The sequence below is a fragment of the Erinaceus europaeus genome, chromosome 10, assembly GCF_950295315.1.
Source record: "Erinaceus europaeus chromosome 10, mEriEur2.1, whole genome shotgun sequence".
In the NCBI taxonomy this organism is placed as follows: domain Eukaryota; kingdom Metazoa; phylum Chordata; class Mammalia; order Eulipotyphla; family Erinaceidae; genus Erinaceus; species Erinaceus europaeus.
The window spans coordinates 75292143-75312287 of NC_080171.1; the positions used below are offsets into that span (position 1 = coordinate 75292143).

The window sequence follows — 20145 nt, forward strand, 5'->3', positions numbered from 1 at the left end:
AAGAACATGAAAGCTTCTAATGGAGGGGATGGGATACTGAACTCTAGTGGTGGGGATTGTAGAACCCCCCCCCCCCACTCCAGTCTATGGTCTTGTCGATCATTATTAAATCAATAATTTAAAAAAAGTCCTCATAAATGGTTCATTATAAGGCAAATCAAGTGAAATCATCTCTTTTTGGAGTTTGTGAGCTTAAGACCTCTCCTCTAATGTCTGAATATTTTTAAAAACCGTCCATCTAGCAAAAAAGATGGCATTTAATTCTTATTTGTTGACTAAAAAAAATTGTGTTGAAAATAAAAAAAAAATTGTGTTGATTGGGAAAGCAGACAAAGTACAGGTGCCTTTGAGAAACATAATGATAATTCTGTTAAAAGTTCCATGACAGGGATCTCTATCTTTTGTTTTTTTTCCACACAAAGACCACACCATTTATTTACAAAGACCAGTGTGGAAATCACAGCAGAGTCCAGCAGGGAAGTCCTCTCTAGAATGTTTGGGTCACTTTCCCATTTGGAGTAAAAGCCAGCTCCCCTTGCCTCCAGTCTCAGCCACAGGGCCTGTTAGACAGTTTGGCAGTGGGGAGGTAGTGTCAGCCTCCTAGGGGGCCCACAGAGCAAAGTCCAGGCTAACAAAAGCCAGAGCCCCTGGGGGCAGGGAGGGGGGAGAGGGAGAGCCCTCTACTCTGGTCCAACAAGGGGGACCTGGCACTGGTCAAGACAGACAGCTTTAGTGGGGTTGTCCAGCATCCAGAGGTCCATGGCGGGAGAGCACCCTGTACCAGGAACCAGGGCAGAGTCTGCCCAGCCAACCCCACCCCACATACTTTGGGGACAGGCCCTGAGCCTCTTTGTGTCCTGGGCAGGGGGATCTCTATCCTTACCCTCAAAGTAATTAACATACATATGAGCAAGTTTTTATCTCCTCCTTCCCTTGTAAGATCATTTTATTTGAAATCAAAGTACCTGACAGGCACCAAAACTTCTATAAACTTCAGCCCAAGTGTTGTATTTACTTTCCTGACATGTTCCTTTCCTGGCAGCAATAATTTAAGATTTTCATACTTAAAGGACAATTCCAGGAGATAAGAATCACAGGCTGAAGGAGGAGTCAGTTCCCAGGAGGGCACCTTGGGATAAGGTTGGTAGAAGAGAAGGTCGTTTACACCCAACAGTACAAAAACCGATGGGAACTAAAGTCAAGTCCTAAGCGATAGGCACCTACTCACCTTGGGTGTGCCATGCCAGAGGCAGTGCATGGCCACTCTGGCACCATCGTGTGTGTGTGCCAGGTATATCACAGCTTCCCGGATAGCCTCAATCATTTCCTGAAGAACAAAATACCAACAGGGCTTACTTTAGTTTATTCTTTCTGTTTGCTTTTCAAAAAACTGCCCACTGGGAACAGTTATGCAGGGAATGAGAATGAGAAAGTGTACATGGCAAATATATTAATTTTTTATATCTATTTTTCCCTTTTTGTTGCCCTTGTTTTTTTATTGTTGTTGTAGTTACTGTTTTTGATGTCATCGTTGTTAGATAGGACAGAGAGAAATAGAGAGAGATAGGGAAGACAGAGGAGGAGAGAAAGAGAGATACCTGCAAACCTGCTTCATTGCCTGTGAAGCGACTCCCTTGCAGTTGGGGAGCTGGGGGCTCAAACCAGGATCCTTACTCTGGTCCTTGCGCTTTGCACCACATGCGCTTAACCCGCTGTGCTACCGCCCGTCTCCCAATATATTAATTTTTAATTTTATCAATAAGCAAACAGAAAGGCAAGTTCTTTGTAGAAACATTATTTTAAATCAACGGCTGCAATGCGGCTAGTAGGCAATTTCAATTAGGACACTTGAGTTTTATCACTGTCTATTCATGTCAGCAAATATAATATTAATGACCTAGGGAAAAAAGTATAAGAGGTGGCTATGGTAAGGGAGACTTTAAGAGAAAAGCCAGATAAAAGACTAAAAGAAGTATTCACTAGAAGAGTAATATACATAATAAACAGAAAACCAAACAATTTTGTCTTGAAAGCATCAGAAAAATAACTCAACCATAAAGACATTTAAATTTCCCTAAGAAAAAGGAATCTCTATATTAGCACTTAGACTAGGTCCTCATTTACCAATGATCTATTTCACTAGTTCCTTTCTTTCTTTCTTTCTTTCTTTCTTCCTTTCTTTCTTTCTTTCTTTCTTTCTTTCTTTCTTTCTTTCTTTCTTTCTTTCTTTCTTTCTTTCTTTCTTTCTTTCTTTCTTTCTTTTTGGAATAAAAGAGACCAGAGCACTGCTCAGCTTTAGCATATGGTATTGTCTGAGACTGAACCTCTGGGGCCTTAGGCATGTAATCCTGTGCTCTAACAAGCTGAGCTACCTTACCAGTCCCCATTAATTTCTGATAAGGTAGTCTAACTTATTTTAAATCTTTGTTATTTATTTCAATGTATATGATTTCTTAATTATATTTTGAAAGTCTAGGATATAGGATGTAAATGAGTTCTGATAGCCAACAGCTGATGGGTCACATTAGTCCACTCCTGATTTAAAATTGTAAAATTAAGGCTGGGGAGATAGTATAATGGTTATTCAAGCAGACTCTCATTCCTGAGGTCCCAGGATTAGTCCCCTATACCATCACAAGACATAACTGAGCAGTCCTCTGGTAAATAAATAAATGGAAAAGAAAATTTTATATTACATATATAGAAAATCTCCTTCCAGGATAAAGGATAGGGGCCTATTAAGAATGAGTAACTTTACCCTTAATTATCTTATAATTCTTTCCAAGGATAGATCTCCAGAACACCGCTTTCAGCTTCTACAGCTAACTTAATGAAATCTCTTCAAAGCTAGCCAGCTGGTAAGTGACACACATTCCAATTATGTTTTCACTATACTCAAACTTTTTTTTTTTTATGGGGGGGAGGGGGTGTGAGGTGGAATGGTTGGTCTTTCTTGAAAATGGCCCCATAGCCAGAAAACATTTATCTCATTATTCCATATTTATAAATAGTATGCTTCCAACGATATTTTGCTATTACTAAAAAAGCACTCAATGCTAAAAAGATAGTCTCCACTACTGATTACATTCAAATAACCATTTGCTCAGTTCAGAAAATAATGTCTTATCTCAGCAAATCCGGTACTATTCAGAAGAAAAGGCTCCAAAAGCAGAAGGAGCTATTATAGTCACTGAACCATAGGCTCAGGAGCACAGCTATTCTTAGAAATTTACTTTATATGGTAATTCTCAGGGGGTCAAAATTAATGTGAAATATGTTTTAAAAAGAAGTGAATCATTATTTTAGTTATCTCCTATTACGAGAGAAAAATGGACGATGAGTTCAGTACATGATGAAGCCAGCAAAGTTCTAGAGTCTAAACAATAAATTCTCATTTGTATTCTCAACGCTGACTTGGTTCAATTACTTTCACTTCTTGCCTTATTCTATCATACAAGGTCCAGTTTCATGGTCTATTTAATTTTAACCTTCTAAGACTAACATTTTCTTTGGTGGTGGCACAGGTAAATTTCAAACTACCTGAAGGCTGGATATTCCTTCTTTTATTATTTTTTTTTTTCAGATCAGGTGACACAGAGGACACTCTAGAATTAAAGCACAAAAATGCAAGTGGTAAAACTATCATTATTTCAGCAGCTTTCTGGTAATAACCTAAATGAAATAACTAAAAAGAAAGGAATTTAATGCATTTCTCATTATTTATATTTAAGTTAAAGGATTATCTTTTCTAAATATAGAAACAACTCTTAAAAACTTCCAAAAGACTGCTGGGGAGATATCACAGTGGTTATGCTGAAGACTTTCATGCCTGAGGCTCCAAGGACTGGGGTTCAATCCCCAGTTCCACCATAAGCCAGAGCTAAGCAGTGCTCTGGTAAAAGATTAATAATTAAAATCTTCCAAAAACACAATTCCCATCAAAAGTAGTACTGCACATTTTATAATTTTAGAAAGCTAAAGCCACAAACTTACTGATCTTAGCTTTGGAGGTGTATGTGTAAAAAAGTCCAAGAATACTTTGTGTACCAATGAGTGCTTAATCACAGCTTCTCTGCAAAAAAGAAAGGAAATATGTCAGCTCTGATACCACAGCATAAAAGATGAATAAGTTCGGTATCAAAACAAAGGAAATTTCTAGCAAGCATGATTTATCATGATAACTTTCAGTAATATTAACATTAAAATGAAAGTTTGCAGGGAGTGAAATTATTTCAGTAACAGTTACAGCCAAAACCAGGATATAAATATCCAGGATCTAATCAGTAAAGATGAAACCATCTTTCAGAACGCACTCTAGAATTCTTTAAAAGGAGGTGAGGGGGCTAGTGGCAGTTGAGTGGGTTAAGCACACATGGCGCGAAGCCCAAGGACTGGTGTAAGGATCCTGGTTCGAGCCCCGACTCCCCACCTACAGGGGGTTGCTTCACAGGTGATAAAACAGATCTGCAGGTGTCTGTCTTTCTCTCTCCTCCTCTCAATTTCTCTGTCCTATCCAACAACAACAGCAATAACAACACCAATAAGAACCACAACAACAATAAAACAAGGGCAACATAAAGGGGAAAAAAATGGCCTCTAGGAGCAGTGGATTCATGGTGCAGGCACCCAGCCCCAGTGAGGACCCTGGAGGCAAAAAAAAAAAAAAAAGGTGAAAACAACTGCAAATCCGTAGGAGGATCTTTTTTTTTTTTTTCCTATAGCTGCTTCTTTCTGTCAGGGACTTCACATATTACATGTCATAAAATAATTTTCAAAAAAAAATAATTAAAAAATAAAATAATTTTCACAGTATTAATACCCAACTGGATCCAGATAGTATCAGCAATTATGTCCTAAATGTCTAAGTGTCTTTCTAGTGTGATACTAAGTAAATGCAGGTATATAGTGGAAGCTGATAATATGGCACCAAAAGATTTTAAGTTCACATGGGAGAAGACAGTAGACACATGTTGCTTTTATGGGTAAAGCACTGTTCTGAGTGTTCCCACTTAATCTTCACAAGGCTATGACATATTTATTACAATCCCAATTTTAGAGAAATATAAACTGAGGCACAGAGGTGAAAATGCCCAATGTTGCACAGTTAGCAACTGAGTGGTATATAAAGGTTCACATTCACACAGTCTGGTCCCAGAAGCTACTCCCACCTCAAATGCCACAAAAGCCAAACATTTGTCTTACAATTTAATTCATAGGCTGTATTTGTGAAGTGACCTCCACCTCCTACACAGAGATCATGTAAAACTTTACTCCATTGAGTGCTATTTGCCATGAGGAAACAAGAATAGTTTTCTTACTTTTGGGCCATTGGAGTTAGGATTTGTTTCATTTCATCCATGATAAGCTCTCGTTTTTCTGGCTGGACCTCTAAAACTTTGTCCAGGGTTGGGTGTTCTGCTGACTGCAACAACCACAACAAAAAATCACATCATTCTAAATTTAGTCAACTTTCTTCAATCTATTTCAAAACAAAGAATCCCAACCAGTCATTTTTAAAGTAGCATTTTAAATTTCCTATATTTACAATGCCAAATAGTACAGGCTATGGAGATATTCAATAAGATGTCGAATATATTCAAAAGATGGAAATATTCTTGCTCTATAACCCACCAAAGTACCTAGGGTCATAGTAATCCGCCAAAAGGCACATACCAAGTAGCTAACATGTACCTCATTATAAGATCACAAATCTTGCTACCATGCATTCTGTGTCAATTGGATGTTCTCATTGTGACTGTACAAAGGAAAAAGGGCAGTAAGCTTAATGTAGGAGGAGACCCTAACTAGCTAAGGCAACCCAGGAGTTAATCTATGAGATAAATGGGTGAATTTATGTCCCAAAGTCTGAAGTAAATCCTAGTCCCATTACAGATATTTTTCAGATTCAAATCCTTTACTATATCCCAGGCTGATTCCCTACTCCCCCATCACCCCCCCCCTTTCTGGAGGGGTGTGTGGGTGATGAAACCTGGAGAAGGCCAGTCCACACACATGAACAAATGAGAGGGTAGCAACAGGCAGTCTGATACATTTCAACTAGAGCTGCTCAGTGGGTATTAACAGAGCTATACTACTTTTTTTGTTATTAGCCACCAGGTCTTAATATCTGCAAGATGATTCCTCTACTTCTGGTGGCCATTTCCAACCCCCAACAGCCCCACCCACCTTTGTTTATTTGCTTGCCAAGGGATGGAGGACAGACACTGCCCTATCACTCATGGAAACTGTCCCCTGAAAGTGGGGACCAGGAGCTTGAACCTGTCATGTGTACACTCTAAATAAAGGGTAACCCTCTGCCCTTTCACTGCCATACTAAGAGTCTTCTACTTAAGTCTGACTGACTTTGAAAGTAGGCGTACTGCAGCATTATACAGAATACTTGAGAGAAAGGAGGGGAAAAGTAGTTTAAAGGAGATTAAAGAGGGCAGGGGTAGATAGCATAATGGTTATGCCAAGAGACTCTCATGCCTGAGGCTCCAAAGTCCCAGGTTCAATCCTCTGCTGGTAAAAAAAAAAAAGGAGATTAAAGAGTGCTGGGTAAGAAAAAGCAAGTGCAGTTACACGTTTTCCTTCATCAAATGCCAAGTTTTCCACAAGAATAAAGGGACTATGATAATCCCTTCAAGGCCCAGGTAGAATAAAAACATTCATTTACAAAACTGAGCACTAAATGTTAAAGGAGAAAGAGAAAGACTAGGCAAAGACTGTGTTGAAGTGCCACCTTGTAAAGCTGGAATGTGTTTCCATAGAGCTCCTCGGTCAGCATGTTCCTCTGCTCCAGAATAGCTTTGTCATTGTACGCATACTCCACAATTGCTGAGGCTTCTGCGTGTCTGAGCATTTTCTTCACTTGACCTTTGAAACTTCTCATTATTTCTGCAATCTGCGGTTTACTTCTAAACCCAAAAACGTAAGTGGGAAGAAGTAAGTCCAAGCAGGAGAAGTTGGGCAGCAGCAAAACATAACTTAGTACTCCTGAGACCTACATATCAATGTCGAGGTGCGTGTGCTTCTGTGTGTGCATGCACTAAAGCAAAGACGTATTCCTTAGAAGGAAAATCAAATTGCTTTGCATTTGGGGCACCTCAACTTCCAAATTATTCAGTAGACAGTTGCTCCACTTTGAAATCTACTTCTTACCAGCTCAGAGACCCAGACCAAGTTATTTATTCTCTCTGTACTTCTGTTTCTTTTTTTTTACTCTGAATATTAAATTGTAATCACTTTTTCAAGATTACTTATAATTGAAGCACCAAAAATGAAATAAACCTTTCAGTTGCCTAGTGATTAGAAATTACACTTTTTTTGACTATATTTATTTTAAGATAAATTATTTTTATCTAACAAATTTCCTTTCAAATTTGGAATATATAATTGTAGGATATTCTGAAATATGAACATGTTAAGTTGACTTGTTTGGAGACCAGGTTCCATTATTTAACTCAAGTAAAACAACTAAGTTAAGAAAATCATTATTCAGTTGTTACAGGAAACTCAACACTTCCATACATCACTCTGAAATGCATTGACTGTGGTTGACATTGAGGCTTGCATCAATTTGCCAGTCATGTAAATTAAAGTCAGAAATAAGTAGACAATACTTATTCTGTAATACAATATGTGTAGGAGACATGGAATTCAGTAGACTCCCATTTATACAAAATCACTAGATCAAGATTTCTAAATCATAATAAAGATAGAATAAGACTGAGGAATAAGCCAGTTAAGATACACTAAGAACAGTGACTGTGGCCGGTGAAATGGCTCACTTGGATAGTGAGCTGCTTTGCCATGTGTGTGACCCAGCTTCAAATATGAGCCCCACCCCAAGGAAGGAAGTTTTGGTGCTGTGGTCTTTCTCCCCTCCAGCTTCCTCTCCAAAACCAAACACAAAGAAAGAAAACTGTGACCAGCATACAATATGTGCTTAACAAATTCCAGTTCTCAATACAAACTGTTAAAAACCAAAGATACAGAGAAATGTATTATTTATATATTACGTTATATAATATATATATATATATAATATAATAAATTATCTATTTATAGATATAGCATGTTATAGGGTCCTCTTTTAAAGCAAATGCAGGGCCCAGAAAATGGTTCAGCAAATAAGACTTCCTAGCTTGAGGTCCTGGCTCTGATCCTCAGCAAAATGCTAGTACCATGGACAGCACCAAAATGCAGACTGATGAACTCCATGGCCAGCGGAGCTGTGTCTTGGTGTCTTTCCCTCACCTCTTTGAAAAGCAGAGGACAATAAGCTTGGCTGGGAAAGCAGCTCAGCTATGTCCTATAGGCTCCAGGCCCTGGACTCCTTCCCCAGCACAGCTTAAAAAATAAGACTTAATCAGATGTATTTATCTCATCCTAAAATAATCAAGCAGCTGATATTATAGTAAAAAAAAAATTCTGGAAATTTGTCAACTGTACATATTTATTACTGGCTACCAACATATTTTGGTGCATTATTGTACTCAAAAGAAAAAGTCATGTATCAGGTTCATCAAATTTAGGAAATCCTACCATCTAGACATTTTCTAACCCACTGGCTCTCTATCTCTAAATTTTCTTACCTGTCCCTCCTTACATGTACTTCTATCATCTGAATACAAATAGCCAACTACAAGCTAATTATCTCATTTCTTTTCTTCTGGGACTGAAGATACATTTATAAGGTGGTGAAGCTAGTATGATAGTTTTCTATTAATGTCAATAATTGTTTGTTTTTTAATATTACACTTCCTGAAAACACCACAAGCATTTACGGACCATTAATACAATTAGAGAGTTTAAGCAACATTTGCACACAGTTGGGGCTCAAACCTTTATGAGTAAGAAATGAATAAAAATATATCTTATAAATCAGGAAAACTCACCCATACATAAGAAATTTCTTAACAATATTTCTGGAATATTTAGCTTTACTCAATTCAACCAAATCACCTAGAAAACAAAATACATTATAATGATTTGACCACTTCATTTCAATGCTCTAGGAACAAAGGAAAAAAACAAAAACTAAATAAATGCACAATCCCAGGGAGATAAGTTATTCTCTGTCTCAGGTAAAAACAAAAATGGTAATGCAGAGGATAAATGACTTAATGCAAATTACTCCAAGTGCCTTTAATATATAAGAAGTACCTTGCAGTTCTTCAAAAGCCTGTTTTCTCTGTTCTTCATTACCATACTGAATGTAACACTGGATCACACGAGTTGAATCATGTGCAAATGCAATCTGTAGGGAGAAGTTTGGGCTTTTAGTCTAATTCTCTCTGAAGATTTCATGTCTCTTTAAAATTGCTCTCTACAAAACGAGAAGGTCTTCGTGGATAACATCAAGCCCTACTTGGAAGTCGAAATACTTGTTAATTATCCAGAAAGGCAAACGTTAGTTGTGTTGTCTACCATATGGTACTAAGACAGAAATAGATTTGACCATTTTGTGAAGATTCTCATAATAATGAAAATCCACCCAAACTAAGTCAAGCCTATCTGATGATTGCATATTAAGGCAGCTTTCTCAGAAAGCTTCTTTCCTCCAATAATACAATTTTTCTGTTCAGAAATTTTATTGTTTCATTATTTTGCATTTTAAATATTTTAATTTATCAATCTATTAAGTAACTGTCTCTGATACAGAGACAGAGTGAGATACCAGAGCACTCTCAATTTTAGAATATGGTGGTGGTAGGGATTAAGCCTTGGGTCTGAATCCTCAGAATTGCACACCCAGCACTCAACAATGAGATCGCTCCCAGGCACTATTATTCTTTATTCTTTTTTGGGGGATTAACCAGAGCACTGGTCAGCTCTGGCTTATGGTGGTAACAGGTACTGAACCTGGGACATCGGAGCCTCAGGCATGATAGTCTGTTCACATAACCATTATGCTATCTACCCTTGCCCCTACGATTCTTTTTTTTTTTAATTTATTTTTTTTCACTTTTTTTTTAAATTCGGGAATTAATGTTTTACATTCAACAGTAAGTACACTAGTTTGTACATGCATAACATTCCCCAGTTTCCCATATAACAATACAACCCCCACTAGGTCCTCTGAATCCTTCCTGGACCTGTATTCTCCCCACCCACCCCAGAGTCTTTTACTTTGGTGGGATATACCAATTCCAGTTCAGGTTCTACTTCTGTTTTCTAATCTGATCTTGTTTTTCAACTTCTGCCTGAGAGTGAGATCATCCCATATTCATCCTTCTGTTTCTGACTTATTTCACTCAACATGATTTTATCAAGGACCTTCGAAGATCAGCTAAAAACGGTGAAGTCACCATTTTTTACAGCTGAGTAGTATTCCATTGTGTAGTAGTATTCCACAACTTGCTCAGCCACTCATCTGTTGTTGGACACCTGGGTTGCTTCCAGGTTTTGGCTATTACAAATTGTGCTGCCAAGAACGTATGTGTACATAGATCTTTTTGGATGCATATGTTGGGTTCCTTAGGATATATCCCCAGGAGAGTAATTGCAGGGTCATAGGGTAGGTCCATTTCTAGCCTTGTGAGAGTTCTCCAGACTGTTCTCCACAGAGGTTGGACCAACTGACATTCCCACCAGCAGTGCAAGAGGGTTCCTTTGACCCCACACCCTCTCCAGCATTTGCTGCTATTACCTTTTCTGATGTATGACATTCTCACAGGAGTGCAGTGGTATCTCGTTGTTGTCTTTATTTGCATTTCTCTGACAATCAGAGACTTGGAGCATTTTTTCATGTGTTTCTCGGCCTTTTGGATCTCTTCTGTGGTGAATATTCTGTCCATGTCCTCCCCCCATTTTTGGATGGGGTTATTTGTTGTCTTATTGGTTTTGGCAAGCTCTTTATATATGTTGGTTATTAAGCTCTTGTCTGATGTATGGCATATAAAGATCTTCTCCCATTCTGTGAGGGGTCTCTTGGTTTGGGTAGTGGTTTCTTTTGCTGTGCAGAAGCTTTTTAATTTGATGCAGTCCCACAGGTTTATACTTGCCTTAGTCTTCTTTGTAATTGGATTCGTTTCATTGAAGATGTCTTTAAAATTTATGCGGAAAAGAGTTGTGCCAATATTTTCTTCTAAGTATCTGATAGTTTGTGGTCTAACATCCAAGTCCTTGATCCACTTGGAATTTACTTTTGTATTTGGTGAAATACAGTGGTTCAGTTTCATTCTTCTGCATGTTTCAACTCATTCTTTCCAACACCATTTGTTGAAGAGACTGCTTTCCCCATTTAATAGTCTGAGCCCCTTTGTCAAAGATTAGATGTCCATAGGTATGGGGGCTCAACCCCTACTATTCTTTAATATAAATGACCCAAGAGTCATTTACAATGTTTGGCTTCAGCAACTAAACATTTAGACATAGGCTCTAAGATGCCCCCTTTTTTGCAGCAGTCCTTCACAAATGCATGATTTTACTATTCCTAGAGGTTCTTTTTCCTTATTATTATTTTTTCCAGATAGCAACAGAGAAGGAGAGGTACCAACACCACTGCTCCACCATTTATAGCTTTCCCTGTTGTATATGGTGTAGGGGACTCAAACCTGGTTCCTCACACATGATGCACTTTAATTGGTGAGTCTCTCCCTACCCCCCTGAAATTCTTGATATGCAAGCCAACATCACTCAAGTTCTCTTATACTCATTATATTCCCTGAACATATAAACTCATTTGTAGTCCTGGAAATGTTTGACTTTAAATCTGATTCTTTAGCTCTCCCTAAACAAACTACACAATGGATTAGGTCTTCAATAACATGTAAATTAATTTTCTGGCAAGATTTACAAATGATCAACCAGCTCAAATTATTTTTCACTATGTCATAGTACCGGTTCTCTGTTATGTGAGGGACTGGCCCAATGTGGATGTCAGACCAGCTTCTTCCCTGTTACATACAGCCTTTTGCCTGAACACTGCTTGCTACGTTAATCATTCTGTCTTCAATTTCTAACAAATCAGAAGCAAAATGTAAGAGTCCCAGATTTCAGAAGAATTTCCCTAAATCAGAGCTGTATAGTTCCAGGGGTAAATGCCTGAGGCTTTGAAGTCCCAGGTTCAATCCCCTGTACCACCATAAGCCAGAGCTGATCTCTGGTAAAAAAAAAAAAAAAAAAAAGTATACAGACATTTTTGACAAAACTTAAGACTTCTGGTGGTGATCAGAAAGATGCTGAAGCATTAAGGTGCAAAGCACAAATGGACACAGTATCATAAAAACCAATACCTCATTCAAAAAATTTGTTGGGGGGAGAAGGGGCGATTGTTATCTAAAGGTACACATACTTAAAACAGCACAGTGTAAAAATTCAAACACCACACTAACTTCTACATCCATGGTCATGCAGAAATAACAAGGGTATTTGGGAAGCAATCTTGAGTATAAAATATTTGCAGACTGTTACAACTAAGAAGTAGTTCTACACTAAAAATATTTTGTTATATTTATAGGAAAGAAGCAGCTGGACATTTCTGCAAATCACAACAGTACTATATAACATCTAGTTAGACCTAGGCACATGGCTTATCAAAGGCTCCAGAGTCCCAAACGACACCAAGCCTATTATTTCACAAATGAAATAATCACTAAGCATTTATATAAACAAATAAAAGTCAATACAAGTTTATTATATAATAGCAGCAAACAGCAACAATGAAAATTACTTTGGGTCTCCCAAATCTATTATATTTTTTAAAATCTTTACCTGATACTTTTTCTATGTATTGGGTAGAAGCAAAAAAAAAAAAAAAAATTGAGAGGGATGGGGAAAATAAAGAGATATGTGTAGAGTTGCTTCACTGCTCATGAAGCTTCCGCCCTACAAGTGGAAATCAGGAGCTTGAACCCAGGTCTTTGTGCACTATAAATGTGAGCACTCAACTAACCAGGTGTGCCACCAGTTTTTACATATTTGTAAAAGCAAAGAAGAAAACAAGGTAATCAGAAATCTGCACCACACATATATGCAAAGTTATTATATGCATGTGTGTTGGTCTGCTTCTAATTCTGCTTCTAAGACCCCTTCTGTTTTGATCATGACGCATTGCTTAACACTGTGGTCTATTCCACATTTTATTGAGTTTATACTGTTTGAACAACCTTGAAAAATCATACTGAAAGGACTTCCAAAATTATAGAGGTACTTAAACCAATTATAATCGAGTTATCAATTATAGTAAACTTCTAATCTGCTACAAGTTTTGTTTTACAAGTAAGTAAATTACAGCTGTCAAGTCTTCATATGAAAAAGCATCTGCTCATATAGAATCCCTGGAAATCCATTTGGACCCGTCCTCTGACATGGTCCACAAGATGGCATGACTACAACACACGCCCCCCCCCCCCCCCAAAAACCAATGATGTGACCTCGCACGACCTGTAGAAACAGATTCACAGCCTCCAAAGCTCACTCTCGACAGAAAAGCGGAATTCCGGTGGCTGACCTTCCCCATCGAGACAGATGTGCAGCGTTTCATTCCCTGGCATTTCTTCCATGGTCATCTGCTTTGGACTGACACTTCTACTGGACTTACTGGTACACCTCTTGGACACTTTACACAACTTTATAGCAGCTTCCCTTTACGCTGCTGGGTTTCTCAAAGACTGACCGCAGCAGACCATGGACTTTGCAGCTAGCTGCCTTGGGACTCTATAGGCCAAGTCCCTCGCCTGCAAGCCTTGTCCCCAGAGAAAGGAAACCCCCCTCCTTACTAGGTCCTGCCCCCAGAGGTAGGAAACGCCCTTTGAGGCATGAAACGCCCACAGAGACAGGAAATGCCTCCCTCAGGCCTCCACTTGGCATCACACTGGTTCTTGGTGCTCTTCTACTTGTTTCTCCGTCTTGTGTCAGTTCTTTTGAAAACGCCTGCATGATATAGGTTTCTGTTGACCCCACACTCCTGATACTATGGCCAAAAGAAAGGGGGAAATGTTGGTCTGCTTCTAATTCTGCTTCTAAGACCCCTTCTGTTTTGATCACCACGCACTGCTTAACGCTGTTGTCTATTTACATAATCACTGTTTTACCTGAGACCCGCCCTGCCTATAGGGCATTGGTTTAATCCCCACTGGTTAGATGCAAGCTTGATATGAGTGCTTTTTCCTTCTCCCCACCCACTATCCTATGTATTTCCTCTTCCGACCTGACACTTCCGCCTCAGGAGATATAAGGGACAGGATTTTCTAATGAAGAGAGATCAGACTGATTGCACTGCATTCCCGCTCATTAGTAAAGATTGAACTGCATTCCCTGCCCAGCCATGAGTTCCTGGTCATCTCTCTCCCACCCACAAAACTAGCCCGGCATCTGGCGCCTAAACAGGGACTGGCACATGTGTATGACATAGAGCAATATATACTTAAAAGTAAGACATTGGGAGTCAGACTGTAGCACAAAGGGTTGAGTGCAGGTGGCGCAAAGCGCAAGATCGCATAAAGATCCAAGTTCGAGACCCCACCTACAAGGGAGTCGCTTCATAGGCGGTGAAGCAGGTTTGCAGGTGTCTATCTTTCTCCTTCTCTGTCTTCCCCTCCTCTCTCCATTTCACTGTCCTATCTAACGATGACATCAATAACAACAACAATAACTACAACAATAAAACAAGGGCAACAAAAGGAAATAAATATTTTTTAAAAAGTAAGACATTATGGGAGTCAGGCTGTAGCACAGTGGATTAAGCACAGGTGGTGCAAAGCGCAAGGACCAGCCTAAGAATCCCAGTTCGAGCCCCCAGCTCCCCACCTGCAGGGGGGTCGCTTCATAAGCGGTGAAGCAGGTCTGCAGGTGTCTATCTTTCTCTTCTCCGTCTCTGTCTTCCCTTCCTCTCTCCATTTCTCTGTCCTATCCAACAACAACGACATCAATAACTACAAAAATAAAACAAGGGCAACAAAAGGGAATAAATTAAAAAAAGATCACTTTAAAAAAAGGTAAGACATTATACAGTGTTTTAAATTTTATTTATTTACTAACACGAAGCAGAGCATCACTTCAGATCTCATATTTGGAAGTTAGGTGCTCTATCTACTGTGGACTTCATAGGCTCTAGAAACAGGTAGTTTAACCAATACTAATAAATTAATAAATTCTTGAAGAGTCTATGAGAACACAGATTCAGGTTAAGTAAATTAATTTCAAAGGCATGGCCAAATATATGAACTTAATATTTAACAATTCTTAGCAAAAGAGCCCTCACTAGTAAATGTATAATTGAGCCAGTATTATCAAGTTATGTGATGACATGAATACTAACCAAACTCATTGTGGCAACTACTGTACAAAATAGTAGATCAAACAGCCATGTTGTGTACTCAGATCAGGGACTAGACAGGGCTGAACATTATCACCATTACTCTTTAACATAGTATTGGAAGTTCTCACCAGAGCAATCAGTCAAGAGAAAGGAGTCAAAGGAATACAGATTGGACGGGAAGAAGTCAAACTCTAACTATTTGTAAACGATATGACAATATACATAGAAAAACCTAAAGAATCCAGGAGAGCTACTATAAATCATTAGGCAATACAGCAAGATGTTACACTACAAAATCAATGTACAAAAATCAGTGGCATTTCTTTATGTGAACACTAAGTCCAAAGAGGATATCTAGAAATCACTCCCATTCACTGTCACATCAAAATCAATGAAACAAATGGAGACATCACACTTCTAGATCTCTAAGTATACTATAAGGAAATCATAATCAAAACAGCCTTTTACTGGAAGAAAAATAGGTACATAGACCAGGGAACAGAATTAAAAGCCCAGAACTAAATCCCCACACCTACGGACATCTAATTTATTGTACATGCATAACAATTCCCAGTTATCCACATAACAATACAACCTGGACATCTAATTTTTGATAAAGAGGCCCAAATTATTAAATGGAGGAAGGAGGCTCTCTTCAATAAGTGGTGCTGGAAAAACTGGCCTAATACATGAATGAAACTGAACCACCTTATCTGATACCAGAAACAAAAATCAACTCCAAATGGATCAAGGACATGGATATTAGACTAGAAACTATCAAATACTTAGAGGAAAACATTGGTGTAACACTTTCCCTCCTAAACCTCAAGGACATCTTTGATGAAACAAACCTAACTGCAAGGAAGACTAAAACAAAAACAAATCAATGGAACTACATCAAATTGAAGAGCTCCTGCACAGCAAAAGAAACCATCACCCAAACAAAAAGACAACTCAAAGAATGGGAGAAGATCTTCACATGCCATACACCAGACAAGAGACTAATAACCAAAATATATAAAGAGCTCACCAAACTTAGCAGCAAAAAAAAAATGACCCCATCCAAAAATGGGCAGAGGATATGAACAGAACATTCACGACAGGAAAGATCCAAAAGGCTAACAAACATGAACAATTGCTCCAGATCACTGATTATCATAGAAATGCAAATAAAGATGACACTGAGATACCACCTCATCCCTGTGAAAACGGCATACATCAAAAATGACAGCAGCAAGGAGTTGGGCGGTAGCGCGAGTTAAGCGCACGTGGTGCAAAGTGTTAATAGACCAGCATAAGGATCCCAGCTCGAGCCCCCAGCTCCCCACCTGCAGGGGAGTCGCTTCACAGGCGGTGAAGAGGTCTGCAGTTGTCTATCTTTCTCTCCCCCTCTCTGTCTTCCCCTCCTCTCTCCATTTCTCTGTCCTATCCAACAACAACGACATCAATAAAAATAATAACTACAACAATAAAACAAGGGCAACAAAAGGGAATAAATAAATTAAATAAATATTTTTTTTAAATTGTGGGACAAAGGAACCCTTCTGCACTACTGGTGGGAATGTAAACTGGTCCAACCTCTGTGAAGAGCAGTCTGAAGAACCATCATAAGGCTAGAAATAGACCTCCCATATGACCCAATAACTTCTCTCCTAGGGATATATCCTAAGGACTCCATAACACCCAACCAAAAAGATATGTGTACACACCTATGTGTACACTAAGATGAGTATCGGATGATCCCAATCATAAACACACCTATGTGTACACTAAGATGCGTATCGGATGATCCCAATCATAAAACAGAAGTTGAGCATGAAGAACAGAAAGGGAAACTCAAAGCAGAATCTGACTGAGTTTGGTAGGGCATCAAATTAAAAAAAAAAAATCTCTGGGTGGAGGGTGAGGGTAGATGTTCAGCTTCACTGGTGTGTGGGGGGGGGGGAGGGGCGGACATAGACCTTTGGTGGTGGGAATGAATGATGTTAATAATATACACTCCTATTAATTTCCAGTCTCATAGATCACTAATTAATATAAGAAAGGAAAAATGGATCGAATGTCTCAAACTTTTTGATGCATAGACCATCGCTGAGTATATGTTCCTACAATCTAAGCACATAAAACTTCAAAATAGTAATCAGATTGAATTAACAGTGGCCTCAAATTTTTAATACATGTCTAATAATGACATGTTCTTTGAAATATTAAATCTTTTAAAAGCTTAGACCAGACAGAACAGAAATAACTGGTGGTGTTACTTTTTAAGATACAGGTATATTTAAATAGCATAAAACAACATAAATTATGGTGAGGTCTTGTATGATATAGCAAATGCTAACAAAGGGATTTTCAAAGTTAACCCAATTGCCAAATAATTTGGTGATAGCAGTAACTACCTATTGCCTTCTTAAACCCTTAGACATCAGGAACCTTCCCTTTTCTCTATAAAGCCCATATTTCTCCCAGGCCTGGAACCTCTAGGGTGGGATTCACTTTCCTGCACGCTTCTTTCAATTCATACCATCTGATCCTGCACCTGATCTCAACCCAAGCAATGCAAACAGTACCACCTTGGCATGTTATACTTCGGACCATGTTCATAGACGTCAGGCATGGAATATCAACCCTTCAGTTTCATTACTGTGGTGAGACCTTTCCTTAATTCTATTTCAGGTGGTGCACTTCTTAACAAACCTCAAAACCTAGATATAGACCAGGGCCCATGAGATACGACATATGTACATGTATCCCTAAGTTAGAGGAAAATATATACCTTGAAGCAAAAGTGCACAACAGTTTTGCAGTGAGTTAATAAATGAAGCAAGTAGAAAGGCCTAAAAAGACACCATAATGGTTGGAGTATAAATCAACTTGCAGAGAAACATGTTCAGCAGAGAAGCAATTACAGAAGACAGACCTTCCACCTTCTGCACCCCATAATGATCCTCAGTACATACTCACAGAGGGGAAAAGAAAAGGGAAGCTATCAAGGGATGGGACTGGATGTGGAGTTCTGGGGGTGGGAACTGTGTAGAAATGTATCCTTCCTATCCTATAGTCTTGTCAATATTTCTATTTTATAAATAAAAAAATTTTAAATATTGAAAATAATTAATTAAAATAAATGATTAATTAGCTTATTGAATAGAGACAGAGAAACTCATGGGAAAGGGAAAGATAGAGAGGGAGAAAGAGAGACTATTGCAGACCTGCTCAACATTCAAGAAGTTTCCCCCCTGGTGGTGGGGACCAGGGGATTGAGCCCAGGTCCTTGAACATTCTAACATGTGCATTCAATCAGATGCCCGACCACTATGCCCCTGTAGTATCTTCTAAAAAAGCATATTTTATTCATTTATTTACTTATTGAATAGAGATGGAAACTGAAATGGAAGAGGAAAATAGAGTGAGAAACAGAGACACCTGCAGATCTGCTTCACCACTCATGAAGCTTTCCCTCTGCAGGTGGAGACTGGGGGCTTGAACCTGGGTCCTTGAGCATGATAATGTACTCACTGAACTGAGTACACCACCACTCAGCCCCCCCCCCCCCCCCGCCCAAGTTGTATACTTTAAACTCATATAGTGGTGTACATCAACTATTTCTCAATAAAACCACGGCAAAAGGTACCTAAAATTTTGGGTCAAAAGTTGAAAACAATTCGAACTGGTATGAATAGTCAACTAACCTCATACTGAGTCAATTTTAAAATCAACTTACTCTGTTTGCTCTACTTACAGTTTTAATTTTCCCTTGAATCAACTTTTGCAAATCATTCATCAACTTCACTCTTTTTTCTTTGTCACAATCTTTTCTATAAATAATAAAAAAGAGGTTGCATAGCTTAAGTACAGACATTATTTCAAACGCATGAAACTAAAACCAGTGGTATGGTCACACAACTCAGTATGATTTTCTTTACAAAGGCAGCAAACCTAACACTGGAATTACTATTCTAGGGATGACAGAGAAAAGTAATTTTCTCAAAGGCAGAAACTCAATTTCACAATGTATAATTTCATGCATCAATCTAAATTCTCATAACCAGACCCTCAAAAGTGACAAAAATACTAAAACAAGTCCAAGATACAAACACTTGAGCATCTCAAAACCTAACCAATAACCTTACCTGTCCTTTGCTTTGTCAGAAATCTATTTAAAAAAAAAAGTCAAACTCACTGTAACTCATACATCTTCATAAGCATATCTGACAATATCCTCATGATTCTACACATTTCTTCAGTGGGCAGACATTCAAATAGTGATGCCTCTGATGGATTGTTAGAGGAGTACTCCCTTAACAACCCAAGTGCAATCTCAATTATTTTAGGACACTGCACTATTTATAAGGTACACTACTACTCTTCCATCATCTCAAGGAGACTAACTAGTAAAGACATGGTAAGCTGGTGTTACCTTCTCAAGATCTCCCAAATCTGCTTTGCACGAACAACAATGTCGTAATTGGTTTTATCACTGAGTTGCCTGCTCTGCTTTAGTTCTTTCTTCTTCTTTTTGAAGTCATCCCACTTGGGCTTCTTGGCTGCTGATTCTAGTCATTACAGAAATTGTTTTCAATTAAACATACTGAGTGCAACAAACTACTACAAATTAGGCCCATAGGGCAATTTCTATCAGAATCAATACTCACAATGAAAACACGGGGGAAGGGAAGCATCATTCTATGTGAACTTTTACTATCATTTGAGCCCCAGTGATAACTCAGCTGACAATAAGGTAAATAAATAAGTAAATAAAATAATAAAGTCATTATAAGTTAGCTTAACTCTGATGGCAATTTAGCAAATTTCTAGGAAAATAGGAACTCTAAGTGAAGACAGTTTTGGCGAGGAGGATACCTCCTGTTACCTAT

The 20145-nt window shown here is 38.5% G+C and overlaps 1 protein-coding gene across 5 annotated transcripts in view; it reads right to left on the reverse strand.

Annotated features, from left to right (window-relative positions):
• The window catches only part of PUM3 (pumilio RNA binding family member 3), a 55112-nt gene that overhangs the window by 29380 nt on the left and 5587 nt on the right, over positions 1-20145 (reverse strand). For all 5 annotated transcript variants that reach the window (XM_007534392.3, XM_060199774.1, XM_060199777.1 and 2 more), the window contains exons 4-11: positions 19689-19824; positions 19011-19086; positions 9169-9262; positions 8901-8967; positions 6743-6917; positions 5319-5422; positions 3994-4072; positions 1229-1327 (exon numbers count right to left, since the gene is read on the reverse strand). In XM_007534392.3, coding sequence (XP_007534454.1) covers positions 1229-1327; positions 3994-4072; positions 5319-5422; positions 6743-6917; positions 8901-8967; positions 9169-9262; positions 19011-19086; positions 19689-19824 — 830 coding nt within the window. The remainder of the gene's footprint in view (positions 1-1228; positions 1328-3993; positions 4073-5318; positions 5423-6742; positions 6918-8900; positions 8968-9168; positions 9263-19010; positions 19087-19688; positions 19825-20145) is intronic.